We start from the raw sequence: 27,013 nt of genomic DNA, 5'->3' as shown, positions 1-27,013 counted from the left end.
TGCTGCAGCTGCCATGAAAATAGTTGGCTCAGCTCTAAAACACTCCTGACACTGTAGGATGAAGGAGATTTGGAGAGGTTTTCAAATTATCCCAGAATCCCCACATGGAAGTATTACAAAACCTGTTGTATGTTGCAAGTCACCTTGGTAGGCCAATAAAAGGAGCACAAAAGCATAACATGGATTTTATGCCTTAATTGGCATGTTTATCTGTTGAAATATTTATAATCTCTGCATATTCTAGCTGTGCATATATTAGAGAGTTACTGCTGGAAATATAGATTGTTTCACGTAGAGCAGTTTAAGTAATACGTTCTTTGCTATAATTTAATACACCAAGCAGCATGATTTAGAAAGCATCCTGGAATAAAAGTTTATCTCTCCTACCCAATTTGTGATGGAAAAAGTACTACATTTTGTTTTGTTTCCTCTTTTTATCTACTTCTTATTAATGAACCAAGATAAATTCAGGTACTGATGCCTCATAAATTAATAACTAGGAGACATTTTACTCACAAATTACCTTTGGCTTCTTGCTATGAGAGAATAGTGCTTCTATTCTCTAGTGAAACAAAACATTATTTACGAACTGTTGTAGATGATCACCGTGTCAAATCTATATAATGAAATTAAAAATGGGTAATTTTGCAAGATTGACACTTTAATTATGATTCATATTTATGGATGAATATGAATTTTCAGAAAGATGATCAAAGGGTGGTTTCATCCACGCCAGCTCTTCACCATTTTAACATCTTCCAGATGTGATGGTCTACAACCGTTGCACCCCACCAGAATGGAAAAATCCAGCCAGCACTACTTTGGGGTAGAAACGGTATAGGGTTTCCTGCCTAGGCAAGGGGTTGGACTAGAAGACCTCCAAGATCCCTTCCAACTCTGCTATTGTATTGTATTAGTTTAATCTTGTTGTTGATGCCAGCACCAACAAAAGTATTTCTTTTAGAATATTTTATGTGTTAGAAGTGAGGGAGATTAGCCTGTTGAATGCTTGAGCATTCAGTAATGGTCTATGTCTTATTTTATTTGGGAAGCTAAAGGTGTTTTACGAATCTATAAAAGGTCTACCATTGGTCTGAAATGCTAAAGTAATCAGAGTAAATTAGTAGAAAATATTTTAAAAATGCAAAAATGTAGACTGAGCTTCTAAGTTTTGAATTTCTATCGGCTTTGTTGAACTTTCAGGTATGTTTCCTTCACAAGTACATCCAAGACACAGGTGGACAGTCATTTCTTTTGGCCTGTGTTAATGAAACTTAACTGCAGATAACTTCTGTGCATAAAGTGAGATAGAAGTATCATTTACTTCGTTGCTTCAAGCCACAGAATATAGTGAGCCAAAGCTGTGTCATATAGTTGATATGGTTGATAGATTTCTACCAAGCAGGCAAAGTATCCTGCTGCTATTTTAATTCTTTGCTTCTATTTACTTTATGGATCCAAGAATAATCAAGACAGAAAATTGACTTATTTATTAAAGTTGCTTTCCTATTTTAATTATCTGATCATTTAAGTCAATGGGATACTCTTTGATTCATTTTTAGCTTGCTGATTTCTTCTGGTATTTTTAAAGAAAAATAATATCTGTCTATGGAGCATTAACTTCCATGGCTGCTTTGTGTCATGACAACTATGGATATCATTTGCTTATATTACAGTGGGCAGAAGCACTTCATGTCCCAGTAATTTTGAACTGGGATGAGGAGTGAAAGGAAACAAAACAGAAATGTTAATAAATTATAGCTAATATCTGCTCAAAGGAATGCGATTGCTGTTGGAAGATGCCACGTTTCACTTATGTTCCATTCATTATGTTTGTATCAGAAAGCCTCCAATATTTAACTTTTGTTCCCCTAATGTGCTAACTCCCCATTTCTTTTAGGGTTAATACATTTTTTTCTCTTGTTTTGATCTTCAACTATACATTTAAATCAGTCAGTCAATCTGATAGGCAGGCTAGGAGAAGGCAATGAAGACAAAGCTCTTGCAAATTCTTAAACAAATTATTGTTCTCTTTGTTATCTAACGTATTACTTTTCTTAAATAGAAAGTTTTGAAATTCTCATTTATTTAGCAGGAGGAGGGTTAAACAAAACCAGTTTCCTAAAACTGTTATTGCATTCTAAAATAGAATAAAAGCAAATCAGAGAACAGTCATACAATAAAACAATTTAGAAAGCTAAAGAATGGAAAAGAACAAATTTACCAGCTACATCAACTAGCTAAATAAAATAAGCTGAAAAGAATGATTATAAAGGAAGTATAACTTATAAATAGCTTTTGGCTGTCAAACTATATACAGAATCAGGCAACGTAGTCCAGTTTGGCCATTTGATGAATACTTTAAAATAAAACACAGAAGAAGACTTTAGATATGCAGTGTATTTATGATTAATATGTTTACCATCCATGTGTATGCATAGATGCATATATAAATAAAAGTAGCCCACACAAAATCTACCCCAAAATAAAGAACTTTTGTATTACATTGATTATTTTTTTGCCTTCCTTGATTAAATTCTGATCAAGAGAGCTAATATCTAAGAGTGGTGCTAAGAGAGCACCAATGTCAGCGTTCCAAATATCATGCAGAATTAAATCAGAGTCCAAGGCAAAACTATCCTTAAAGTTCCAATTTAATAAGTCAGACATGTTGGCAACGAACTGTGGAATCCCAAATCTGAATAACTTCCTGGGATTCCACCCAGTTGAAAGTTCATGATATTATCCCCACACCCATAAATCCATCACATGGTCCAATCTTCATCAGCCACGCTGGCATCTCCACCCAGCTGCTTCAGGTCAGGTGCAGTGGTGCGGAGACAAAAGATGACCTTGGCCTTCTAGAAAAGAATGACAACAACACATTCTACAATTCTACTCCTTTCTATTCCCCCCTCCCAACTACTAAACTAATGAAACAGCATAATGAATAATAGAAAGTGGCAGGCCAAAGATCCTAAAAGGAACATAACTACAGGCCTGACAACCAATGCAGCTTTGCCCCCCAAAAATTGCATCCAAAGGCCAACTGAGAAGTAGCCACCATCAGGTTTGCCAGGCTGGGAAATCCTCAAAATTTAGCCTCTTCCTCTGCTTCCCTGTCTTATCTATCCTGGGCAGCTCTTTTATGCTGTGGTCTGGGCACTTGCTAATCAAGCTAATGTCATTCAATCAGAACTGTTGTCAGCTGTCACGGGGCTTACAGTATCTAACAAATTTCAGACACAACAGTGGGCTGAGATGATAGATTGGTCCCTGGATTGTATATTAACTGAACAGTGTGAAGTAGCCTGGCAGAAATGATGGCAATGGAGTGAGAGAGAGAGTGGATAAGGCAGAGAGCCTTGCTGCTTGCAGCTCGCCATCTTGTCTACAGTTAGCCATTAGTGACAGTAATTTGATTACAAGACCCCAGGAGTTGGGATTGCAAATAGCTACTCCAGAGGGAGTTGATTATCACAACTTCTGAGGGGAAAAATCTCTTAAGGCTGAAGCTGCAGCTGTGGTCCACAAAGTGTAATCTTGGATTTGGTGCATAATTGCAAGAGGCTGTCTGCTTAGGTTGTCTTAACAGGTACTGGTGCTGTACCATGCTTTCATGGCTAGCTAGTATCCTATGAAATAACAATGGATGGATTACAGCAGGTGACTTTGGAAAAGGTTGATCTGATAATTTAGTCACCGGCATTTCATACAACATTTTATTTGAAGGGGAGAAAAAATATCACTATTCTGGTCTCTCACAGAGCCAAAGTATTGGAATGCCAGAGGATATAAGGGCAGGGCTCATATTGCCCTCAACCACGGTTTCCTTAGACATATTTACAAAATAAGTCATGGTTGATTGGGATAATAAAGTTTGAAAGCATAGAAACAAAGAAGGACATACATTTCTTACTGCATTTAGGGAAATCAGAGGTGGTATCAAAAATAGTTAAATGACTTCCTCTTAAAGACGAAATAGGACTATGTTTAATTTTCATTTCTGCTTAGCTAGATTCAATGGCCATTCTATATAGAGCCCCCCCCCATTATATGTCAGTAAATGAATTGTATGTTGATTCCAGAATTTTGCATTGCTTTTCAAAAGTCAGGTGAGATTTTCGTGCAAAAAACTATCTTTAGAGAAATTGATGACTGGTTATGTCAGTACTCTTAGATTTCACTGTAAATGTGTGAAATTTAGTTGTATTCTATGGATGTTTCTCTAATAATGCTAAAAATGTCTTCTTTTAAAATGCAAACATGGCTAAATGGAGAAGATGATTAAAGAACCATTTAAAATTAATCTAGGATTTAAACATGTATATTACCATCAGATGCTCTAGTTAATCATATTATTTAAAACCAAGTCCTAAGTCTCGTTCAAATATTATGACAATCTGATTTTTTTTGTACACTAAAAGTTTTAACTGGGATATGCAAACCCACATGATATCCTAAATGGATCATGCTTTGCTCACGACATGTGAGTCAAGTCATTCTCCCTTGATGCATAAATGTTAATGGAATTGAAACTCTGACTCACCTGTTATGGATCAGATTGCTAATCCATTCTGGCAAAGAGAACCTTTTCCAAATAAGGATGGCCCAAGATGTTGTTTGGTTTAAGGCAAAGGACAAAATGGTAGCCATCTAATTTCATATACAGAAGGGAACCAGACTAGCGGTCGATTTTTATGACAGGATTGGTTGTGGAAAATGTCCTAAACAACACTTATTAGTGAAATCTAATTTAGTTGGTGAAGTCAAAAGCTGTAGTGCATACAATGGTTTATATGTTGTACAAGTCGAGTTTCTATCCATTCAATTCAGTCTGGCAGGTTGGGTATATTACAGGTTCCACCAACCAAGAAATGTTGGATAGTATGAGAAGACATGCTTTCTCTGCCATCATCCATGTCTTCTGGAACATTCTCCCCTGAGGTGACCCTGATCCTCTTTCATAAGGTCTTGAAGGCTTTACATCTGAGTCTGGGCCCCTAAGGTGTGAAGGCCTTGCTTCCTGGCTGTATATAAACATTTATGGTTGCATTTTTTTCTTAGTTGTATATATTTAATTTTATACAAACTGTTTTATGATTGCCACTGCCTAGGGTTATTTGTTTGAGATGGGCAGCTTTAAAAATTAAATAACTAAATAAACTCTGTCTTGCAACCAAGAGAAATGATCAGGGGGCTAAGAGGAAGACCAAGCTGGCACTGCTGCCATCTCCAACATCTGTGGTGTGAGATGATTGCTTCACTCTAGGACTGGATCTTCCCTCAAAGTTTTTCCCATTCTACCTATCTGAGGAATGGCACAGATTGAATTAATACAATACACGTTGTAACCACTGAATCTAATGCAGAAAGTGCATTGCATAGCCTCCCAGAGTGTGGGAGGCTAAAACAGTAGCATAAATAAAAGATAGCTAACGTTATTCGAATAAGCAATCTTTTTATGCAAGCAAAACTGCTCTATGTATATTAAACATGTTTAAAAGAGGCTTTGATTTTCATTCTTTTTACGTTTAGTTCAGCTTGAAAGGGGGAAAATAGTGGCTCTTTAATTCCTCAGAAGTATTTCCAGGCACATAAAAATGAAGTCTAGTTCTCTGCTTCCAGACAGAATAGGAAAAGAGAGATTTCCTGAATATATGCATGTGTGTAAACAAGCTTCAATTCCCACATTATTCATTCATTGATTCTCCTGTTCATATTTGCCTGACTTTTTATTGTTTTGTGCAAACAGTAAAAAAAAAAAAAAAAGCAAATTGGAAGAGATGCTGAAAGAAAAAAAATAGGCCGTTTTAATTTCATTCTGTCTCCTGTTGCAGTTATATTTGTAGAGAAAAGTTGGAGGTGCAGGAGATATATTATATATTCCTATTTAAATACTTTGAGCTTCCTATTTGGAAAATTAAGAAATATTAGCGGTTCTTGATTTGCTATAACAATATCTTGTCAGATTAAGAGCAATTGCAGCGATGCAGAGAAAGACAGAGAATATACCTTTTATTTCTGATATTTTTATTGATATTCATTTGCATCCCACTGCAAATATATTTTGATACTGAATTTGTTCCCCATAATTTGAGGACTGTTTAAGGCATTGCTTTTCATTATTTGATCAGGAAATGGTGCCAATACTTTTGATCACAGCTAATTAAGCTGAAAGGTAATCACAGAAGAGGGAAATTGCCTTTTCATGGAGAAAGCTGCTTCGTTACATTTATAGGATAGTTGGTTATTCCTGTCCATATGGAAACTTATAGCTCTTTAATTTTCAAAAGGAGAGTTTTGGCATATACCATACTATTATCCTTATACTCCACACTTAGTTATTTTCAGGAGTGTCTGTAGAGATGAGGGAAGGGGACCAGATGGCAGCCACCACTGTGTGATCAAAGCCACACCATTTTCATATGTGGCTGCCATCTTGACTTTTGTTTTAGCCCAACTACAGCTGACCTAGGTAACTCTGTGGTTTACCCTAATTTACAACTCCACAAATTCTTTGGTGTGCAAGTCATTCACTAATTCCAATGCTACAACAATTCTCAGTTTGCTCTGTATGAGTACATTACTTCTTTTTGGTTCATAGTTTGGGGTGGAGAGCATCAACCTATTGCCTCTGTACCTCAGGTTTATTTATCCTTATTCATCTATCTATCTATCTATCTATCTATCTATCTATCTATCTATCTATCTATCTATCTATCTATCTATCTAGCATCTATCTATCTATCTATCTATCTATCTATCTATCTATCTATCTATCTTTCTTTCTACCTACCTACCTACCTACCTACCTACCTACCTACCTACCTACCTATTTATCTATCTTCTATCATCCGCCCATCCATCCATCCATCCACCCACCCACCTACCTACCTACCTACCTATTTATCTATCTTCTATCATCCGTCTGTCTGTCTGTCTGTCTGTCTGTCTGTCTGTCTGTCTGTCTGTCTGTCTATCTATCTATCTATCTATCTATCTATCTATCTATCTATCTATCTATCTATCTATCTATCTATCTATCTATTTATCTATCTTCTATCATCCGTCCATCTATCTATCTATCATCTACCTACCTACCTACCTACCTACCTACCTACCTACCTATCTTCTATCATCCGTCCATCCATCCATCCAGCTATCTATATCTATGTATGGTATACAAACATATGTGGTACTTACATATACATGTAAATCAGTCCTAATGACCAATGATCCCACTGATTTTATCCCTGTGAGTGATTGCCACTGCATAATAAATTACAATAGCAACTTTGAGCTACGGTATTAAGAGAAGGCAGTGGTGCTGCATCACAATAATGTTTCAAATAATTTAAATAGGTAATAGATTACACTAAAATGCGCTTCTATGTTCCCATGAATATTTTTGGTAGCTCCTTAACATCGTGAGAAGTGGTTTGTTATTCATGAATATCCGGCAGAGATCAGCGCTGATCAAAATTCATACTTGCAAAAAGCTCCCTCTTCATCACTACTGCATAATCCCTACTGCAGAACTCATTTTGCTTGTTTTGCACACTGGAATTTTTTTCCTCATGCATGTTATTTTTAGCATTTGCCTGGAAGAAAGTGTCTCATTGACTGCATGCAGCTATGGGGTGTGTGTGTGTGTGTGTGTGTGTGTGTGTGTGAGAGAGAGAGAGAGAGAGACAGACAGACAGACAGACAGACAGACAGACAGACACCATAATTTCTTTGGAATAAGTCTCATCTTTTTATACCAATCTGCATGCAGATAAACCTCAACATACAGAGTGGCCTCCCTCCAGACCCCATTTTGTAGAAAATATCAACAGGGATCATGGGAATGAGTTTTCTTAATTGCCACCATTTCCCTGGAAATGCTAATTTACTCTATTTGTTTTTAGGAAAGCCATTGAAGTTTAGCTAATGCAGCTGGCCTTGGGAGTCTAGACATTTGAATCACTCTGGCTTTGAAATATATTACAGCTCTCGCGCTCTCTGTCTCCCACTCTCCCTCTATATCTACTTATATGTATATCTATCTACTGTCTGTCTGTCTGTCTGTCTGTCTGTCTATCTATCTATCTATCTATCTATCTATCTATCTATCTATCTATCTATCTATCTATCTATCTATCTATCTATCTATCTATCTTTGGTATATGGTACACAAACACACATACATATTTGCACATACATATACATATAAATCAGTGGTGGGTTCCTACTGGTTCGGACGAACTGATAGTGGTTTGGCAGCCTGGGTCACTGGAACCGGCAGCGCCCAAGGCCTGCCACGCCCCCGAACCGGTTTTCCCGTAGGTGCCAGCAATGTTTATTGCACTGCACATGTGCGCACACCATGCATCAAGGGCACATATTCACACGAAGCGTGTGGCACGGCCATGAGAGAACCGGTAGTAGTGACTGCTGGAACCCACCCCTAATATAAATAGATGTATATTGATTTTCACATTGTATGAATGCTGGAGATGTACAGTTAATTCTGTTTTCATTGTAAAGCTATATTGACAGAATCTTACAAGTCTTGAAAGTATAAATCTCCCATTTGTACTCCTTTATAGCCTGAGAAACTAGAGAGGTTTTTCTTCTGGCCCTCCCCACCCCCCACTATCCACCTATGGGCTATAGTACTGTTTCTTATCTGTCCATTTCCTGGGCAACAGTTCTATGCCCTTCTCAAGATCTTTCCTAACATACCATTACATATCCTCGCTCATCAGTGATTAGCGTGGCATATGAGCTCAATAAGTATACAAACAAATAAGTAACAGTATGAATAAATAACAAATAAATAAAAAATAACCACATATGTCTTGGGAATTGTATCTTTCTCCATCTGGTTTGATATCTGACTGTGTTCTAGAGTTTTCTATTATGCAGCCATCTTCTTTCTTGTCTGAGCCATTTCTTGCTGTCAGTGGTTTGCGTGATTTAAACAATAACAACAAAAGAACAAACTCCGTTCCTTATTTGGAATGGAACACTGTTAAATTGTAATCAAGGAACAAGTGATGACATGTTCTCTGTTTGTAGATAGTGATGATGACATGTTCTAAAACAGTGTAAGGCCAAATGGGAGAGAATTGATAACATTGTAAGAACAGAAATTGGTATCAATGGAGCAGCATTATGCATTATTGTCATGACTTCCAAGCTTCTATCAACTCTTTTCCTGGGTTTTGTCTCCATGCTTTTCACCCTGATTTTGCCTTCTGCAACACAACTTCAGTTCAGATCATAGGCTCAGCCCTGGTACAAGATGAGCCACGTCAGATTTTAAACTTGTACTAATTTTCATCCTGGGCTTTCTCAATGGACATTTTATACCACAATAATTCTACCAATAATAGGTTCACGTTATTTTGCAATTTACCAAGATCTGTTCTATCCATGTACCAATATGAGTAAATGAAATGTAATATTTCTCTCACATTCTTTAACTTAAAAGTGTAATCTTTTTTTAAAATTTACAAACACACAAAATACATCTATCTGCTATATCGGGTTAAAAGTGTAAATGTACATGTTGAGAAGGGCAGAATGCAGGATAGACTATTAGTTTCTGTCCTAAAAAAGTTACCATATTTTTTGCACTATAAGATGCACCTAATTTTACAGGAGGAAAACAAGAAAAAAATAGTTTTTGGTCTCCGTGCATCTCATTTTCGCCCTTTCAGGTCCCAGAAGCACTCTGCAGTGCTCTGCACGGCTCATTTTCACCAAAAACAGGGTCATTTTTGGCCTCCCAAGCCCTCCGCGTGTCATGTTTTCACCCTTCCAGGCTCCCAGAAACATTCTGCAGTTCCGCACATCCCATTTTTGCCAAAAAGTGGCCCATTTTCACCAAAACCGTGTCTATTTTTGGTCTGCAAAGTGCTTCAGAGAGCCAGGGAGGGCAAAAATGTGACACACGGAGGGTTGGGAGCCCAAAAATGGGCCCGTTTTTGGCAAAAATGGGCCATTTGGCTTGGGAGGTCATAAATGCCCACATTCAGTCTATAAGATTCACCTAAATTTTCACCCACTTTTTTTGGGGGGGGGGAATAGTGTGTCTTATACTCCAAAAATATTCTAAATTACAAGCAAGAAATTAACACATACACCATTTGCAGTTGTGACTGGAGAAGAGACACTCAGTGAGATTAAGTGACTGGAAATGATCTATTTCTAAAACACTATTTACATCTATCAGTGACTGGAAACCTCTTACAAACTTTTTGTGTAAAAATGGGGAAAAATGAATTTGTGATTTATGATTTGGACTAGATAGATTACGGAAAGAAGAGTATTATGATATAACTTTAGTGAGAGTGTTTAAGATATAATTGCACTTATAACTGCTGTGAAGAATATTGGAAATGATTCCGTGCCTTTTTTCCTTTCTATTTTTTCTTCAACTTTTTCTCTTCATCTACCTTTTCCTTTGATTTCTTTCTTTTTCTTTTTTCTTCCTTATTTAAAGTAGTTTGTATTAGTTTTTATCTTAGTTTTTTTTAAGCTTCAATGAAAATTATATTTAAAAAAAGAAAATAATTCATTCTCTAGAAAATGTAGGCATACTGTAGATTAAGCAGTGAAAGCTACTGTATGAAGGCTCAAAATAGAAGGCTTGCTACCAAAGACATAAGTCACGGAAAATCTTTCTTGTGTACTCACTATACATCTCGATCTGTTAGAATCCAAAGCTTTGCATTTTCTGTAGACACATCTGTGTTTTTCAACTGTTATGGATTTCTTCTTGCGTGCAACATGTCTTGTGATTCTGCAGATGGGGCTTAAGAAGTTTGAACTCTTTGAAAATCCTATGTACCTTAATCTCTGTTCCTTTGCCATGCCCGAAGGCAGGGAATGAATATGATTTTATTAAGTTTATTCCAGTACAGACGTTTTGATTAATAAGAAAGGAGCAATTTCACCAGACAGGAGCCGACTACCTGAATGTATAACAAGATTCTTGGAAGGCATTTTTACAATGTACTAGTGGACATAGAATTGAGTCTCCAGAGAATGAAAGTCTAGGTATTTATATCTTGGGCAGGCTTTGAATTGGACCATTATTAGAAATCTTCTCTCCCAAAAGAAAAAAATGGTGACAATTACTGTCATGAAAAAGGAATGGTAATCATCGTAGGAAGATATATGCTGGGTTCTTCAGCCTTTCTGAGACAATGGCAGGAGTAGATCCTGGTCATAATGGAAGAAATCTTCCTGCGGCTGGAAAATCAGCACTATTGTGAGATATCATGTAGACTTTTAGTCAAGGTTATATATATATAAAAAACCTACCCCACATGACCAGACATTTTCTGGGTAGCAAGCCAGTTTCTGAATTGCCAAGGGAGAAGGTAGAATATGTTTTCTCCACTATGATGGTGTTTTATTGTAGCATCTCTGTTGCAGAGATAAGCAATTATTGGTTGGTAGTAGCTGATAAGAACAAGGAGGCTGTGAATTATTGTACTGCCTTTTTTATTATCAAAGTCTTATCCATGTCAATTTGCAAACCATGGAATCATCCCAGTGATCTTCAGTTGTGTCCTGCAGCAGAAATAAAGCTGTTTCAAATTTCTATTTGCCTTATTGTTTTGAAAATGTGCAACTGAGAAGTGTAGGGTGAAACCATGCAGTGCTAACTTTCTTGCATAGGAAAATGAGAGTGAAAGCTATTGATAGGTAAGAATGTGCCATTAGTTTCGAGAGTTTCTGTATCACTTTCTGTCTCTTCTTGAGAGAAAAAACAATAATCTGCTCCCTTTTTCCATACCAGACACACAGTAAATTTGGAATCCTTCATCGTGTCCCATTAGAAGGTTGCGACTTGACTATGTCTATCTGGAATGCCTAAGCTATTTATGAAGCCTTCTTAACGAAATCACATTAATAAATGACATTTCCTCTAAAGCAAAAACAATCAAATCAGAATTTTACCACTCCTCGGTCTGCTTCAAAAGTTTATATTTAAAATTGTGAAAAGGGTCTGCTTTTCTCATTCTTCTCTATTGTACATATGTAAAGGTGCATATTTAAGATTGCTTTACTTAAATTAGTTGCTCCTCACCTTTCTGTTGTTTGATACTTTCCAACAATAGCATTGAGAGACTCATCATTACCTCTTCACTTGATTCTCCCAGTGGACATGTATAAAGGCCCAGTAACTATAGAGATCATATGGATTGCTTCTAAAATTTATTTTACCCTGTCAGTTGTACTTCCCCCTCTTAAACACCGCTTATTGAAACAAACAAGCAAACAAAAAAAGTATGGATGGGCAAATCTTTTACAATAGCAGATATGAAAATATGTTAACTACCCGCATAGTCTGGTTTAATTTTGTCCTCCTTTAGACCTGGAAATCTTGATTGCTTCAACAGCTGTTTCTATTTTTCCTTAGTGCAGGGGAAAATCAATCAGGAAACACCCCAATAAAATATTAGTTCCTCAACTATTAAGACATAGCGGAGCTTGTCAGAAAAATGAGAAATGATTCCACCAGAATTACCTACTTCCACCAGAACCTATTAAACAGCTTCCTATTGTTGAATCATCAGCTGTATTTTTCCTTAAGCCCATAAACAAAAATAGGATGAAAAAAAGTTCATCACATGTAAAGTTGTGGGGAAATGTAAATGGAAAGTGTTTGTGCCCAATGTTTGGAAATAAGTTTCTTCTTCAATTGATGTTTAAGCTAAGTAAAATTTAAGCAATTCTGTTTTTCACTAAAATACATTGTGTTTCTCACTAAACATTAATTTGTATGATGTCGGTACAGTCAGATTAAAAAAAAATCCAGCATAAAATTTCTGAATGACTAAAATCAATGTATTCTTTAGTGCTGAAAATGACAACTAGGGCATTTATTCTAGAATCTAATTCATAGGTTATCTCTTTGCTCTTTGCTCAGGCATCAAATCAGGTTTTCCCAAACTAAATGTATTGGTTGTCCATTTTGGCCACACTGATTATGGAAGATGGATTTCTGAATTTGGAGGCCATCAGTTAGGCAAAGCTGCCCTAGATACATGAAAATTTGATTGATTGCTTGGAAGTACTGATTTTGGGGTGGGGGGGGGGACAATCATTGAAAACATACAGGAAAAAAAGTTTGACATTGATAAATATTGGATGTGAAGCTAACACAGTCAGCTTCCATTTGTATAAACTGTGCAATTCAGTTTAAAATTCAGTTTCCTTTCACAGGCAGGAGTTGTCATCCCACCCCCCCTAGAAGAAAGAATAGAAAATGCAATCATGAATATATAATGAAGTCCCTTTTTCAAGATTTTGCATAGGAATTTCTTTTGTTTGTATGCTGCTGTTTCTCTCCATCCTCCCCTGCAATTCAGAGAGAGAGAGAGAGAGAAATCTTTGAATTGCCTCTTTTGTTAATACTTTATCCTTCTATCCTATTCCCATGGCTTAAGTTGCACCACATCATACTAGTTTAAGTGGAAGAATATTAGCTCATTGCTTGACTCATGCGGTTCTCTTTATGCATATCACTTGAGAACAAATGTATTTACTGTTTTACCCCGGTCCTCAGAATAACAATGCATTTACTGATATGCGATAAATTCACATTAGAAGTTTTAGAACCTCAGTACTGCTTCTGATACCAAGGAATGGCCTGTATGCCCATCGAGTTTTAAGACAGCTTGAAAATGACAAAGGAAGGTTGATCAGTTTCAGCATTTCTCTCCTTGAAGGCTAGTTAAGTGGTTAAGAACTAGTTCTCTGAATCCTTACGATGCTGGAAACAGCAACCAGGAGGCATCTGCATATCCTTTTATCTAAACAGCTTATTAGAGGGTTGGCTGTTTGTATGTTTAATGTTCACGTCACTCGACAGTTTTATTCTTGCCTGTTAAAACAATTAAAACAATTTATGTCCTTCTGTGTCATGATGCATTGTTCATTTTTACACTGGTTTTCCTCCAAGGAACTCAGAGTGATGAATAAATCACCCCTCCACCCTTTTTTTCCCTTACAGCAAACTTGTAAGCTAGGTTCAATAATAAGACAGAAAGAGACTGGCCTAAGATCATAGGCTGATTGTTGGGTCAGATTCAAATCCTCAATCTATCTAGCAGAATGGATCACAGAGTGTTGCTCAGTTTCTCCTTGCAATAGAAGGCTGGTTAAGTACTTTACTAAATTTATCACAATTTGAATGGTTTCTCCATCCGGCTAGAAAATGAAGAACAGCCGTTGAACAATGACTGCAAACAATTACATCCCTTGTTCTTAAAAAAAAAACAGCTAGTGGGTAGATTGGTAGAAGATATATGTGGGTGGATAGATAGATGGATGGGTGGGTGGGTGGATGGACGGACGGACAGACGGACAGACACACAGACAGATGAGTTCCATATTTCTGTTTTGTTTTTTCAATGTTTCGCTCTGTGTACCATCCATCTAAGATTTACAATTGCCGTCAATCATTTACTCTAAAATTTCAGTCTTGCTTTCAGTAAGCAAGGTAAATAGATATAATCTCCTCCTCCTTCTCCTCTTCCTCCGCTGGCAGCAATTCTTATCAACCATTAGCACCAGTCAATGGTATTTGTGGTGCATTTTTGAATGTTCGGTTGACTGACTTTCATGTTTAATGAATAAAATATATAATAATATTAACAACAACAACAACAACAGCCCCATTGATACTTTTGTATTTTTTTTAGAACATTTGTCCTAAGTCCTCCTGCTCGAGGTTTCCATCTTTTGTGTTTTCCCTCCGTGTGAATGTGTGTTTCCTCTACTTGCTGAACAGGTGTTTCCCTTCCAGACTCAATAAGATTTCTCAGTCTGCATACCTGGTGTACAGTGTGTTTGTGGAAACATGTCCGTATATTTGGATATGCTGTATGGAGTAACACCAAAGTTTGCAGCGATTCAGTGGAGGCTTCCAAAATTAAAACACTGTGCTTCTAAAGGAGTTAGCCTGGTTTCATGCAAATTGAAACTTTTCCTAAGGCTTCTCCAAGCTCCTCTGTGCCCAACTGCAAGTTATAAATGAGAATGCAACACAAGATTTCTCTAGAGTGCCTGAATATTTTTTTCCAGATTACTCAAGTTACTTTTTCAGCAGCTAGTAAACGTTTTTCAGTACTGGCAAACCTAATAATTGCTTATCAAATATTTTACTCTTGAGGTTCAATTTGGAGTGATTTACAAAACTAGACTTCTGGAAAAATGGGTTAAAAAAGATGAACTAAAGGGCTGAGAATGGTATTACAAATGCAGCTTTCAAATGGAGATAAAAATGAAATGCCATGCTGGGCAGCCTTAGGCTACCTCATATCTTGAGCCAGAATTTCACAGGCAATTTGCATGATTGGTATACAATTAATACAGCAAATATTTCATTTTCATAATGATAGTAGATGTTAAGCTACAATTGGTGAGCGTGTTGTTTGAGGCATCTGGAGGACAAGCTAGAAAAGGCAAAATGGCAGACATGATGTGTGATCAAAGCCCCACCTTTCTGTATGAATCCACAACTCTAAGTGGATTAATGTTAGGTTTAGAAGAAGTACGAGTTTGGGCATGTATATAATCCCTTGGTTGGTTTGATTTCAAACTAATACATATGACACACATATTTTTGCGAGCTTTTTCAAATATGTCACCAAAAATTCCTAGCTATATGGATATAAATTGTTTCTATGTTGTAGAAATGTTGGTTTTATATTTCGGGACGGAGAAATGCAAAACTGTATTTAGGGTTTGCTATGAAAACTTCCTTAATATTTTATATAATGCTTCAACTAAACAGCATATACGGTAATCCCAGTTGCAATGTATGGCTGTGAAAGTTGTGCCATAAGAAAGGCTGAGCGCCAAAGAATTGAGGCCTTTGAACTATGGTGCTGGAGAAGACTCCTGCAAATCCCTTGGACTGCAAGGCGATCAAACTGGTCAGTCCTAGAGGAGATCAACCCTGACTGCTCTTTAGAAGGCCAGATCCTGAAGAGGAAACTCAAATACTTTGGCCACCTCATTAGAAGGAAAGACTCACTGGAGAAGAGCCTAATGCTGGGAAAGATTGAGGGTAAAAGAAGGGGATGACAGAGAATGAGGTGGCTGGATGGAGTCACCGAAGTAGTAGCTGTGAGCTTGAATAGACTCCAGAGGATGGTAGAGGACAGGAAGGCCTGGAGGAACGTTGTCCAAGGGGTTGCGATGGGTTGGACACGACTTCACAACTAACAACCACAAAAACAGCATATAATGTAACACCCATCAGAGCATTATGAGTAAAAAACACTGTTGCTTCTCTGTTTGCAGTTAAGGAAGCTACTCCGCTGAATTCTGTCTCTTAGTTGTCCAAAATATTTCACTTGCAGAAAAGCAACTTCGTTTTTTCCCCCTCCTCCTTAGATTGTTTTCAGATTTCTTTAAAAACTCTTTTTTCTCCTAACACTCTGCTTCCTTTATGATTATGAGGTGGTGGATGTGGCTGTCATTGTTCTCCCCATCCCTCAGCCTCTGCTTCCTGCTTTAAAAACCCTTTTGGGTGGAATGTCTCCTGATGTCTTCCTTTGGGATTTAATGGAAACATGGGAAGTTAGGGATGCTGCAGGTGACTGGGAAGAGAATTGTATTGACAAATGAAAGGCAAAATATTTACCGCTGCTTTCAGCCTCTTGGCGATTAAGAGGTATACAAGAATTTCGCCAGAATGTTTTACTCTTTATGTTGATAAGGGACAAATGCAAACCTTTCTTGGCATATTACGTAGGAATCTAAATAACAGCAGTATTAGCCTTCTTTTGAAAATAAAGTGTAATGATTCGGACCCTAAGGTATATACCCGTGATGGCGAACCTATGGCACATGTGCTATAGGTGGCACACAGAACCCTCTCTGCGGGCACCCTTGCTGTCACCCTTGCTCAGTTCTGCTGTGCATGCACGTGCGCCTCCCACCAACCAGCTGACTTGCTTCTCTGCTGCGCATATGCAGGGGGTGCATGTGGGATTTGTGTGCACATGCGTGGGGGCAGGGCGCATACACAGGGGTCACACACACATGCATGGATGGCGCACTGCATGTGCGGGGGCAGAGTGAACACAGGGGGTTCATGTGTACATATGCGCGGGCGGGCTGTGCAGGGGGGCACACTTTGCATTATGGGTGTACGCGCATGCACGCTTTCGGCACTCAGCGCCAAAAAGATTAGCCATCACTGATATATACAATGAGGCTCCTTCCCTTTCTTCCTTTCTCCCTCTCTCCCTCTCTCTCTCTCTCTCATATTATAATTAAATATTAATTTTATTTCATGTTTTTGAATTATAAAGACTGCTTAGTTTATCTGATTCTCAGTTTTAAGAAGTCTCGTCTCATCTAATAATAGAAATAAGTTTCGGTTGAATAAGGAGACAGTTCCCAAAGAGTTTCTCTTCTTTTCATTTTAGTTGTATTTAGACATCAGGCTGTCTAAAACAACAAGTTGAAAATTGTTTTGGAAAAAAAGCAGAGTTTGGGCTGTAGAACAAAGGTGCCTTTACAATTTACACGGACCCAGCACCAGATTTGTAGGTGGGGACTATGGTCTATGAATACACATCCTTTATTACCCAGTCTGTAGCATCACACACCCCATTGCATTCTTCCTTCCCTTTTTCCTTACCCTCATAGCTAGAGACAACATTCTCTACTTCTTGATGTCTAGCCCCTGCCCACCCACTGTTGGAAGAGAGACAGTATTCTCTTTTATTCCTCTTACTACTAACACTGGAGTTCTCTCTTGGCAGCTAAAATTCATTTCCAAACCTATTTAAGCCTTAGAGCAGTGGTTCTCAACCTTCCCAATGTCGCAACCCTTTAATACAGTTCCTCATGTTGTGGTGATCCCCAACCATCAAATTGGTGTCTCGGTTCCTAAGACCATCGAAAATATGTGTTTTCCGATAGTCTTAGGCGACCCCTATGAAAGGGTCGTTCAACCCCCAAAGGGGTCCCGACCTATAGGTTGAGAACTGCTGCCTTAGACAGTCAGTAAGGATTTCCCCTTTTTAAATTAGATTTCCTATACTGGCCTTTGAAATTAATATTTAATCAATTGTCACCCAAAAGACTGTTTTTCCGAAAATTATTGAGAGCCCTGTTCACACTAAAGCTTGGTTTATAATTTATCTCACTGTAAAGGAGAATTTCGGGTGGCTAAGACGCTGAGCTTGTCGATCAGAAAGGTCGGCAGTTGGGTGATTCGAATCCCTAGTGCTGCATAATGGAGTGAGCTCCCATTACTTGTCCCAGTTTCTGCCAACCTAGAGTTCGAAAGCACGTTAAAAATGCAAGTAGAAAAGTAGGGACCATCTTTAGTGGGCAGATAACAGCGTTCCGTGCGCCTTCAGCATTTAGTCATGACGGCCACATGACCACGGAGACGTCTTTGGACAGCGCTGGCTCTTCAGCTTTGAAACGGAGATGAGCACCGCCCCCTAGAGGCAGGAATGACTAGATCATATGTGCGAAGGGAACCTTTACCTTTAAAAGAGAATTCGTTTCAAATTTCTATTGGTGAGTGTTTTTGAGTTTGTTGTAGATGATAGCAGAATACTTTAGTGCTAATGTGGATGTTTCACTTCGCACATCCTTCCAGTGCTCAGAAGGTTCCACTCGGAAATGTTGTCTCATCAGATCTTTTCTTGGAATTTCATAAAAATGTTAGATGCCAAAGGGACTGTAAACAGTTGGAGAGATGATGGTAACACATCTTTGGTCACCTTGAAACTAAGCGCGAGAAAAATCTCACTTTACCCACAAGAATGTTTACAAAATTCTCTTCCTTTTAAAAAGAAATCCCCAAAGGATCTTGACAAACTTGAACATTGGGCACTATCTAATAAAATGAAATTCAATGGTGAAAAAAGTAAGGTTCTACATTTAGGCAAGAAAAATGAAATGCACAGGTACAGTATAGGTGGTACCTTCCTCAATAGTAGTAACTGTGAAAGGGATCTTGGAGTCCTAGTGGACAACCATTTAAATATGAGCCAGCAGTGTGAAGCAGCTGCCAAAAAAGCCAACACAGTCCTAGGCTGCATCAACAGAGGGATAGAATCAAGATCATGTGAAGTGTTAATACCACTTTATAATGCCTTGGTAAGGCCACACTAGTCTAGTTAAATAAAAAGAAGGACTAGGGGAGACATGATAACAGTGTTCCAATATCTCAGGGGTTGCCACAAAGAAAAGGGAGTCAAGCTATTCTCCAAGGCACCTGAGGGTAGAACAAGAATCAATGGGTGGAAACTAATCAAGGAGAGAAGCAACTTAGAACTGAGGAGAAATTTCCTTACAGTTAGAACAATTAATCAGTGGGACAGCTTGCCTCCAAAAGTTGTAAATGCCCCAACACTGGAAGTCTTTAAGAAGATGTCGGATAGCCATTTGTCTGAAACGGTATAGGGTTTCCTGCCTAGGCAGGGGGTTGGACTAGAAGACCTCCAAGGTCCCTTCTTCCAACTCTGCTATTGTATCCTAGTTCAATCCTAGGGCAGTGGTAGTGTTTCTCTACTTGGACACAAAGAGAAAATATCTTCATGACATTAGGAAGGGCACTTGGCCAGTAAACACTCAGCTCCATATAATTGTCCTTACTCCACCCCGAATAAAAGGAATAAAGGGTCATAAAAAGAAAAAAAAATCTGATTTTTATCAGTGGCATAGCTTAACAAATATTTGCAGGTGATGCATTTCCCAACATAGAAAGCTGTGATAGGGAAACCTCTATCAGTTGAACTCGGGCCGGTCATGGACATAAAGGGAAATATCTATAAGAATCTACATAAAAGAAAGTTTAAACATGTACTCATGAATAAATCCTCTTTTTTCCTGAACATACACCTGATTGTGTTAGAAGTTTTATTCCTTGTGATTTCTTACATAGTCATATTATTATTTTGCGATGGTTAATGCTTTCCTCTCATGCTGTTCCTCTACAGAGCCCCTGAAATCATCCTTGGTTTACCCTTCTGCGAAGCAATTGACATGTGGTCTTTAGGATGTGTCATTGCAGAGCTTTTTTTGGGTTGGCCATTATATCCAGGAGCTTCAGAATACGATCAGGTCGGTATGGTTGATTTTGTTGCTATTGTGGTTATTATTTGAACAAATCTAATAAACTCTGCTGCCAGGGTGACAAACTTCATGAATTTAATGGGAAATTCTCTTGATTATCCATTTCTTTTCAAAGGTGTTACATTTGCATTTTATATTACATGATGTCTTTTCAGAATACAACAAGCACACCCTCCCAGTTCAAACACTTCCTTGGTATTTTTACAGCAAAAGATCTCAGTTGGGTAGGGAACCTGTGGCCTTCCAGGTGTTGTTGAATTACAATTTCTGACAACCTCCAGCAATGGACAGGAGAGTGGGTGTTGCTGGGAGTTGTACTTTGGCAGCATGTAGAAGTTGTAAAAATCTATGAATTAGAAGTCAAAGTGCAAAAGCAATTTCTGAGAAGAGCTGAACTTAGGCATTACGCTGAATTCATGGAGGACCTCAAAGACCTATTCTTTCTGAAGGTCTAATGTGTATTTGCATTGACCTGAAAAGATGAATTGCTTTCCATTTAATTCTAGACTCTAATAAAAAAAGCACCAGATCATGCAGAAAGCTACATTAACACTCAAGAAAACACAAATACAGTGTCCCTACAAACTGCCAGTTAGATGTGTAGAGGTTGCTGCCAAAAATGGGCCAAGGCATATATCTAATCTCTATCTAGCTTTAGCTGGGTGCATTCAATTGAATGCTTGAACAGAGCTCAGGCACACCAGCAAAGGCTAGTATAATGACACTCTTACAACTATTCTTCTCCAAGCCAGGCATCTTCTAGTTCTGTGGATTAAACTCCCAGGATTTTCTTAGTATAGCTGTTAACAAAAGATTTTAACAGTCCAGACATCTAGAAAGCACCCAATTTAGGGAAGACTACACTGTTTTTCATCTTGTCTCCAAATTTTTAACCTTCCCGTTTCCAGTTAATCATGTTTACCCTGCCCAGTTAGCGTGAAACAGTGTTATATTTTTTACTGCTGAGGCTGAGGTTTTGTTATTTTGGGACTTCTACATCTCAGCTGTCAACATTGAGTGTTAACAGTTTTCTATATCTCTTTGCTGTCATCCAGTGATGGTCTGGATTTTTTTGCAGCCCAGATATAGTAGTCCTACTTATTCTGTAAAATGCTTGGGAACAGTGTTTCTTTAGTAGCACTTTGCATAAACGTACTGTCAATCAAGACTTTCATTTTCCAAAAAGAAAACTCTGTCTAAATTGGGAATCTAGTCAGTGAGTAGAATAGGAATCCCTTCCCCCAGTAAAGAAAGTATCTACAGAAGTACTTCTTGTACAATGCAAAAAAAAAGTAATATATTCAATGCTTGCAAGATCTATCACAGAAGAACTTTTGTCTCTACCAAAGACACATATTATACTAGCTTGCTCCATGTTGGCACTCTACATATGTCTCTGTTCCATAGATATATGGACTATAATCTCCCTTTTTTCCCAACAGCACCACCGTTTGTCAGCTATTCCAAAGAGCACTTCTCCTGATCAAATGAGTTATCTAAAGTGATGACTGGAGACCTACTTTACCCTTTATTCGGCTGTGATTAAGACCTAGAGAGGCCCTGTAAAACAACCCCTGCCTAGGCATTCCATCTCTGTGGCTATCTGTCCCCCACCTCTTGGGGAAGAACAAGAGGCAGAAAAGGATAGGAAATGGATATTCTCTCTTCCTGACTCTACTAGCATCATTATACCACAACTATCCACTTAATAAAATTGTAGGAAATGGTAAGGGAATTCAAACTCCCTTCCCTTCCTCAAAAAGATAGCTGGACTAGATGACTATTACATGATTATTTGGGACAAACTAATTTTGCACTGCCAAGACATACAAATGTGAAAGTAAACTGGAGAGAAGAATGTTTCAATTAGCTGTATTCTTATTTTTCATTTACTCGACCGTGGAAGTTCTAATTATTATCCAAAGGTCATTTCGTGAATTTACAGCTATAATGTATGCCAAAGGTGTGTCCATCAGTTTTGAGTTTCCACAATTCCCTAATTTATCCTTATGAAACGCTGCCAAATGTGGCATGGAAGATGGATGCAACACCCTCCTTAGTTTTATTCAGGAAGATCATTATTTATGCTTGTGAGACATGTTGACACAGAGAATAACAATCCAAACATTGAATTGGTGTTAGAAATTAAAATATACTGAATACTCTAAAAAAAGCTCCCAATAATTGCATGAAAATAAAACCTGTATTATTAAATAGCAGGAACTCTTATATTAATTTAAAGGGCTACAATTTTTATGACATAAGCTTTCACTACATATGTGAAATGCAAATAAGGGAATTGCTATAGTTTCTGCAATTCATTTCCAATGTCTATTTACATGCCCCAAACAGTAAATTTAGACATTTCCTGTCACTCTGGTTGAATTCTCCATGTATCTCATGAAATGAACTGTAATGATAGGGGATCATTTTAAGTTCAACCAATGCAATTCAAGTATCCCTAATGGATAGCTATCTTTAATACACTCTAAAGTAATAAATTTGCTAATCTTTAAGATACCATAATTTTCTTTGATACTTTTGCTGCCTGGTCCTTTCCCCCTTTCCGGTTATAAACCAATATCATATTTAAAAGCTAAAAACAAGGGAAAACTAGGTAGGCTTAACATATTGCTATTGTCCGAGCACTATTCTAGAAAGGGTCTTGGGACAGATGACCACTACAGATGGAGCAAATCTCACCTTTTTCGTAAGGAAGTTGACAGGAATACTGAAGCTGCAACGGAAGTATTCTATCTTTTACTCAGCCTGATGTGCATCAGACAGTGGCTGGCTACAAAATGAAACTCCCCTTGATAGTATTAACAAATGGGTCTATTGTAGAAGTCTAAGTGTGATCTTGTTAAGGATGTTCCTAGTGAAGGGTTAGATCACGGGTACCAAACTCGCTGCATCACGTTGCCATCACGTGACCTAACGTGACTTTTTTCCCCTCTTCGCGGAGTTGGGATGGTCATGGGCTACGCATGACACATCTGGCCTGCGGTCTGCCAGTTTGACACCACTGGATTAGATGGTGGCACCAAGCAAAATTGTTGTGCAGCTATTCTGTGCTTTTCTCTTAGTGGTTTTAGCTTGGTTTGTTTTTGTCTTTTGTGGAAAGCAAAGTAGATCAAAGAAATAGTGGGAACTATTCCTTAAAGGTTCCACTTGAAATATGTCATCAGGACCCCTGGAAAATCCTGTGATTGAAACAGGTCATTGGGGGCCTTGAGCAGAAATTCTCAGATTGAAATCAATATTTTCAGATGACAGTTAATTCTTGGTTTCTGCACACAATCAATTTCTGCTATGCCACTGTACAACATGGATTTAGCATTGGTTTGCCTAGGGCCTACAGGGTTTAAATGATTTTTCCAAGAATACTCATCATTAGCATATACACGGGGACGTAGGGAAAACTAATGTCTGAGCATCAAATATGTTCAGTTGCATTTAAATCCTTTAGGAGGTCAAATAGCTGAATGTCCTCAGTCCTAAATTCAGCCTGTTCTTTCTTTTATCTACCACTTAATGCTCTGCACTAAGGTATTGTATACCACATCCTTCCCCATTTCTGGTTTAATGCCACTGCCGTATTATTTATTTCCAGAAGCAGCAGAAGTTTGTGTTGTAGTTGCAAAACACACTTACAGTTTTAAAATATATTTACACCCCCACACACATGCACGCACACACACACTCGACAGCATTTGTAAGAGAGTGTGTGTTTTATAGTAAATTAAGACGTCCCATTTAATGAAGTAAGTTCCAACATGTAAACATGGGCAGACATCTCTCTAGGTCGTGGATATCAAACTCAAGGCCCGGGAGCAGGATCTGGCCTGTGGGACCACCCTGGAAACAGTAAAGGAGTGGCCCATGGTGCCTCTGCCAGCGGAAATGGAGCTTGGGAGCTCATTTTCTCTAGCAGAGTGCTCGGGCCATCACAGGTGCTTCCAACCCGAGTGATGTCAAACTGGCCATGCCCACCCCAGCATCACCCACTCTGGCCCTCTGAATTCAATCCTGATGGGGCCCTCAATGAAATCGAGTTTGACACCCCTGCGCTAGGTAGTATTGTTTGCCACACTTAATACTGTTTACTTTGTTTCCTCAAATCTCAAATCCAGATTCTGTACGTTTCTATTGTTTACTGCCTGATCCTTTTTAAATTGCAGGTGTAAAAACTGAGACTTAGGATCTACATTAAATCTATTGTCACATTTCTGGATGTTGATAGTCATTTTGATACAGATATCTTCCTACTCACATTGTTCTAATCACCTGGACTCACTGGATCCTTGTACATCTTTTGACACAGTTAAGATTTCCTTCTCCCCCATCTGGGTCTATCAGCTATTAAGCATGCCCAGGGCTCAATTGATGTCCAATATTGTTTTTTTTTCAATTCTCAAAAGCAAATGGCAGAGAATGGGGTGGTGGTGAGGTAATGTAATCTCACTTTCAATACATTTAGTTCATACAAGTCCTCTTAAAGTTAATATTTGAGGATAAAAGCCAGGGCTGTAAATGTTCTGTTGCCAATAAAGCACAACCTTGGAGCATACATGCTTTCTTTGTATAGGTTTATTGCCTTTCCTTTATCTTTATGGGCTATGAACAAAATGATATACACCATAATCTTTAAAGGCTTATACAGCAGTGTGGTGGGATTTTAATAGAGAAAAGAAAGATAACTCTATAACACTCCAGTAATTTACACTTTTAATACATAGTCGACATTATTAATGGTTGATATCTGTGGGCCTTTGCCCTCCCTTTCAAATCCTTGATTTGAGTAGCATTTTCTGTCCCTTTGTTTTATTTCTATATTTTCTTTCATTGTTAAATATGCACACAAATACATTTACCTGACTGGGTAGAAATTATGACAAAGATTTCAGTGAAATAATCCTGATCTCATCTTCTTCTTACAGATCCGGTACATTTCACAGACACAAGGATTGCCAGCTGAATATTTGTTAAGTGCAGGAACAAAGACCACACGATTTTTCAATAGGGACACTGATTCACCATATCCACTATGGAGGCTAAAGGTAAGGTGATGTTTTGGTGTTTTCTCAAGCACCCTTAGGCCCCGTGTTTCATAATATTGAAATACTACTGATACGTTTGGTAAAATTATAACTTTGCGCTGGTGCACAGTGGCTGAAATCCGAAATTCAATTTTGGTCTGGCTTGAAGGGTTTTTTTTAAATGTAATTATGTTTATCATAATGTAATTACTGAACCGAAGAAGCTTCTTGGATGAGAAGCAAAATATCTTCAAGGAAAAACAAAGTCCTTTTGAAAGAGCACCTTTGGGGTCCATTTGTTATAGCTGCTTACTCGTGGCAGCTTGTACTAGATAAATTAAGCTGTGTCTTGTACAATAAGACAGGAGCTTTATACTTTGATAATTTAAGAATCAAAAGCAAGCTCATAAAAAGGGTTTTATGAATTATATCAGGTAGATATTCTTCTTGTCTGTCTTGCTACTACTGGTTTGGAAGATAGAAAGCTTTTACTGGAGATTATCTTGTTACTCAAGACTTCCTGGCTCAAATTCTGTAATTTCTAGAATAATCTTATGAAGAGAAACTGTAATCGTATTTTACTGAATGTGGTATCTTCAACATAACTGTAATCGTATTTTACTGAATGTGGTATCTTCAACATTACTTCCCCCATTAATATAGCCAATGCAGTCTCATTTCACTGCAATATCAGAGGATAATATCAGGTACTTTTGACCCCTAGGGAAGACAAGGATGAGAAATCTGTACAATGTCTGAGGAGTTGCGTTCACTTCTGCAGAAATTCATGTCATGGCAGCAGACACAATCAAAACCAAAAATGGTTAAAGGAGCAGTTTTTATTTCCTTCCCTTACCCCTCCCTCCCTTTTTTTATCTCTCTCCCATCCCCAAACTGGTGGAGGATACGATGAGTTCAGAAGGTGCCATATCTAAGTCAAGAGTCCATAAGACCATGTGCTGCTGAACTTGCTTTCCACATAGAATGAAAAATATTGTAATGATTTGAAATAATGCAAAGATTTATTTTCATTCTCTTGCAACTATGTGTGATGGACAATATACATATATTGGATAATATTGTGTTGGGATTATGCTTAAAAGCAGTGGTAAATTATGTATCATTCACTTGAGTTTGTAATAGATTGATATATAGTGAAATACTGGTTTTTATTATCTTTTTGGTTGATTCTGGGCAGACACCAGACGACCATGAGGCAGAGACGGGTATCAAGTCAAAAGAAGCAAGAAAGTACATTTTTAACTGTTTGGATGATATGGCACAGGTAAGAATACTGCTGGGATATCAACTTGTCAATAACAGTGTTTGTGCGTGTGTGTGTGTGTGTGTGTGTGTTCGTGTTCCAGCATAACTCTGAAATGCCTCGAGCAATTTCAACCAAACTTGGTACACAGATGACTTACTCTCCGGAAAAAAATACTGTGGGGGTAAGATATTCCAAATACCCCTCAGGGTGTGTGTTCTGTTAAGATATAGCCTGTTGTGCCTTAAAATGGCTTCTGCTGTACTGCTGCAAAATGGCTTCTATTGTATAACTCAGTGGAGTTGCCATGGTAATGGCTTCACAGTACTCCACAAGGGGGCTCCCTCTGGTAAGGAGGAAAATCCAACATTAGAAATTACGTTTGCTCCGCACATTTCCCCCCTATAAATAAATACCCGGACAACACCGTGTTATAGGTTTAATTTAATAATTCATTGTTGTTATTAGCTAGTAAGTAAATAAAAACAATGAATTATTAAATTAAACCTATAGTAGCTTAATTTGCTTTTCAACCTGTATCATTGCCAACAAAGGAGCCTCTTATGAGATTTTCCTTATAGAGAAGATC

At 38.0% G+C, this 27,013-nt stretch overlaps 1 protein-coding gene across 2 annotated transcripts in view; it reads left to right on the top strand.

Annotated features, from left to right (window-relative positions):
* HIPK2 (homeodomain interacting protein kinase 2) overlaps nucleotides 1-27,013 on the top strand; it is a 174,516-nt gene that overhangs the window by 108,959 nt on the left and 38,544 nt on the right. For both annotated transcript variants that reach the window (XM_081956646.1, XM_081956647.1), the window contains exons 3-5: nucleotides 19,986-20,109; nucleotides 25,062-25,181; nucleotides 26,359-26,445. In XM_081956646.1, coding sequence (XP_081812772.1) covers nucleotides 19,986-20,109; nucleotides 25,062-25,181; nucleotides 26,359-26,445 — 331 coding nt within the window. The remainder of the gene's footprint in view (nucleotides 1-19,985; nucleotides 20,110-25,061; nucleotides 25,182-26,358; nucleotides 26,446-27,013) is intronic.

This window comes from Natrix helvetica, assembly GCF_964273705.1.
Source record: "Natrix helvetica genome assembly, chromosome: 6".
Taxonomy (NCBI): domain Eukaryota; kingdom Metazoa; phylum Chordata; class Lepidosauria; order Squamata; family Natricidae; genus Natrix; species Natrix helvetica.
The sequence above is the reverse complement of the archived record's forward strand: the minus strand, read 5'-3'. Positions and strand labels throughout refer to the sequence as shown.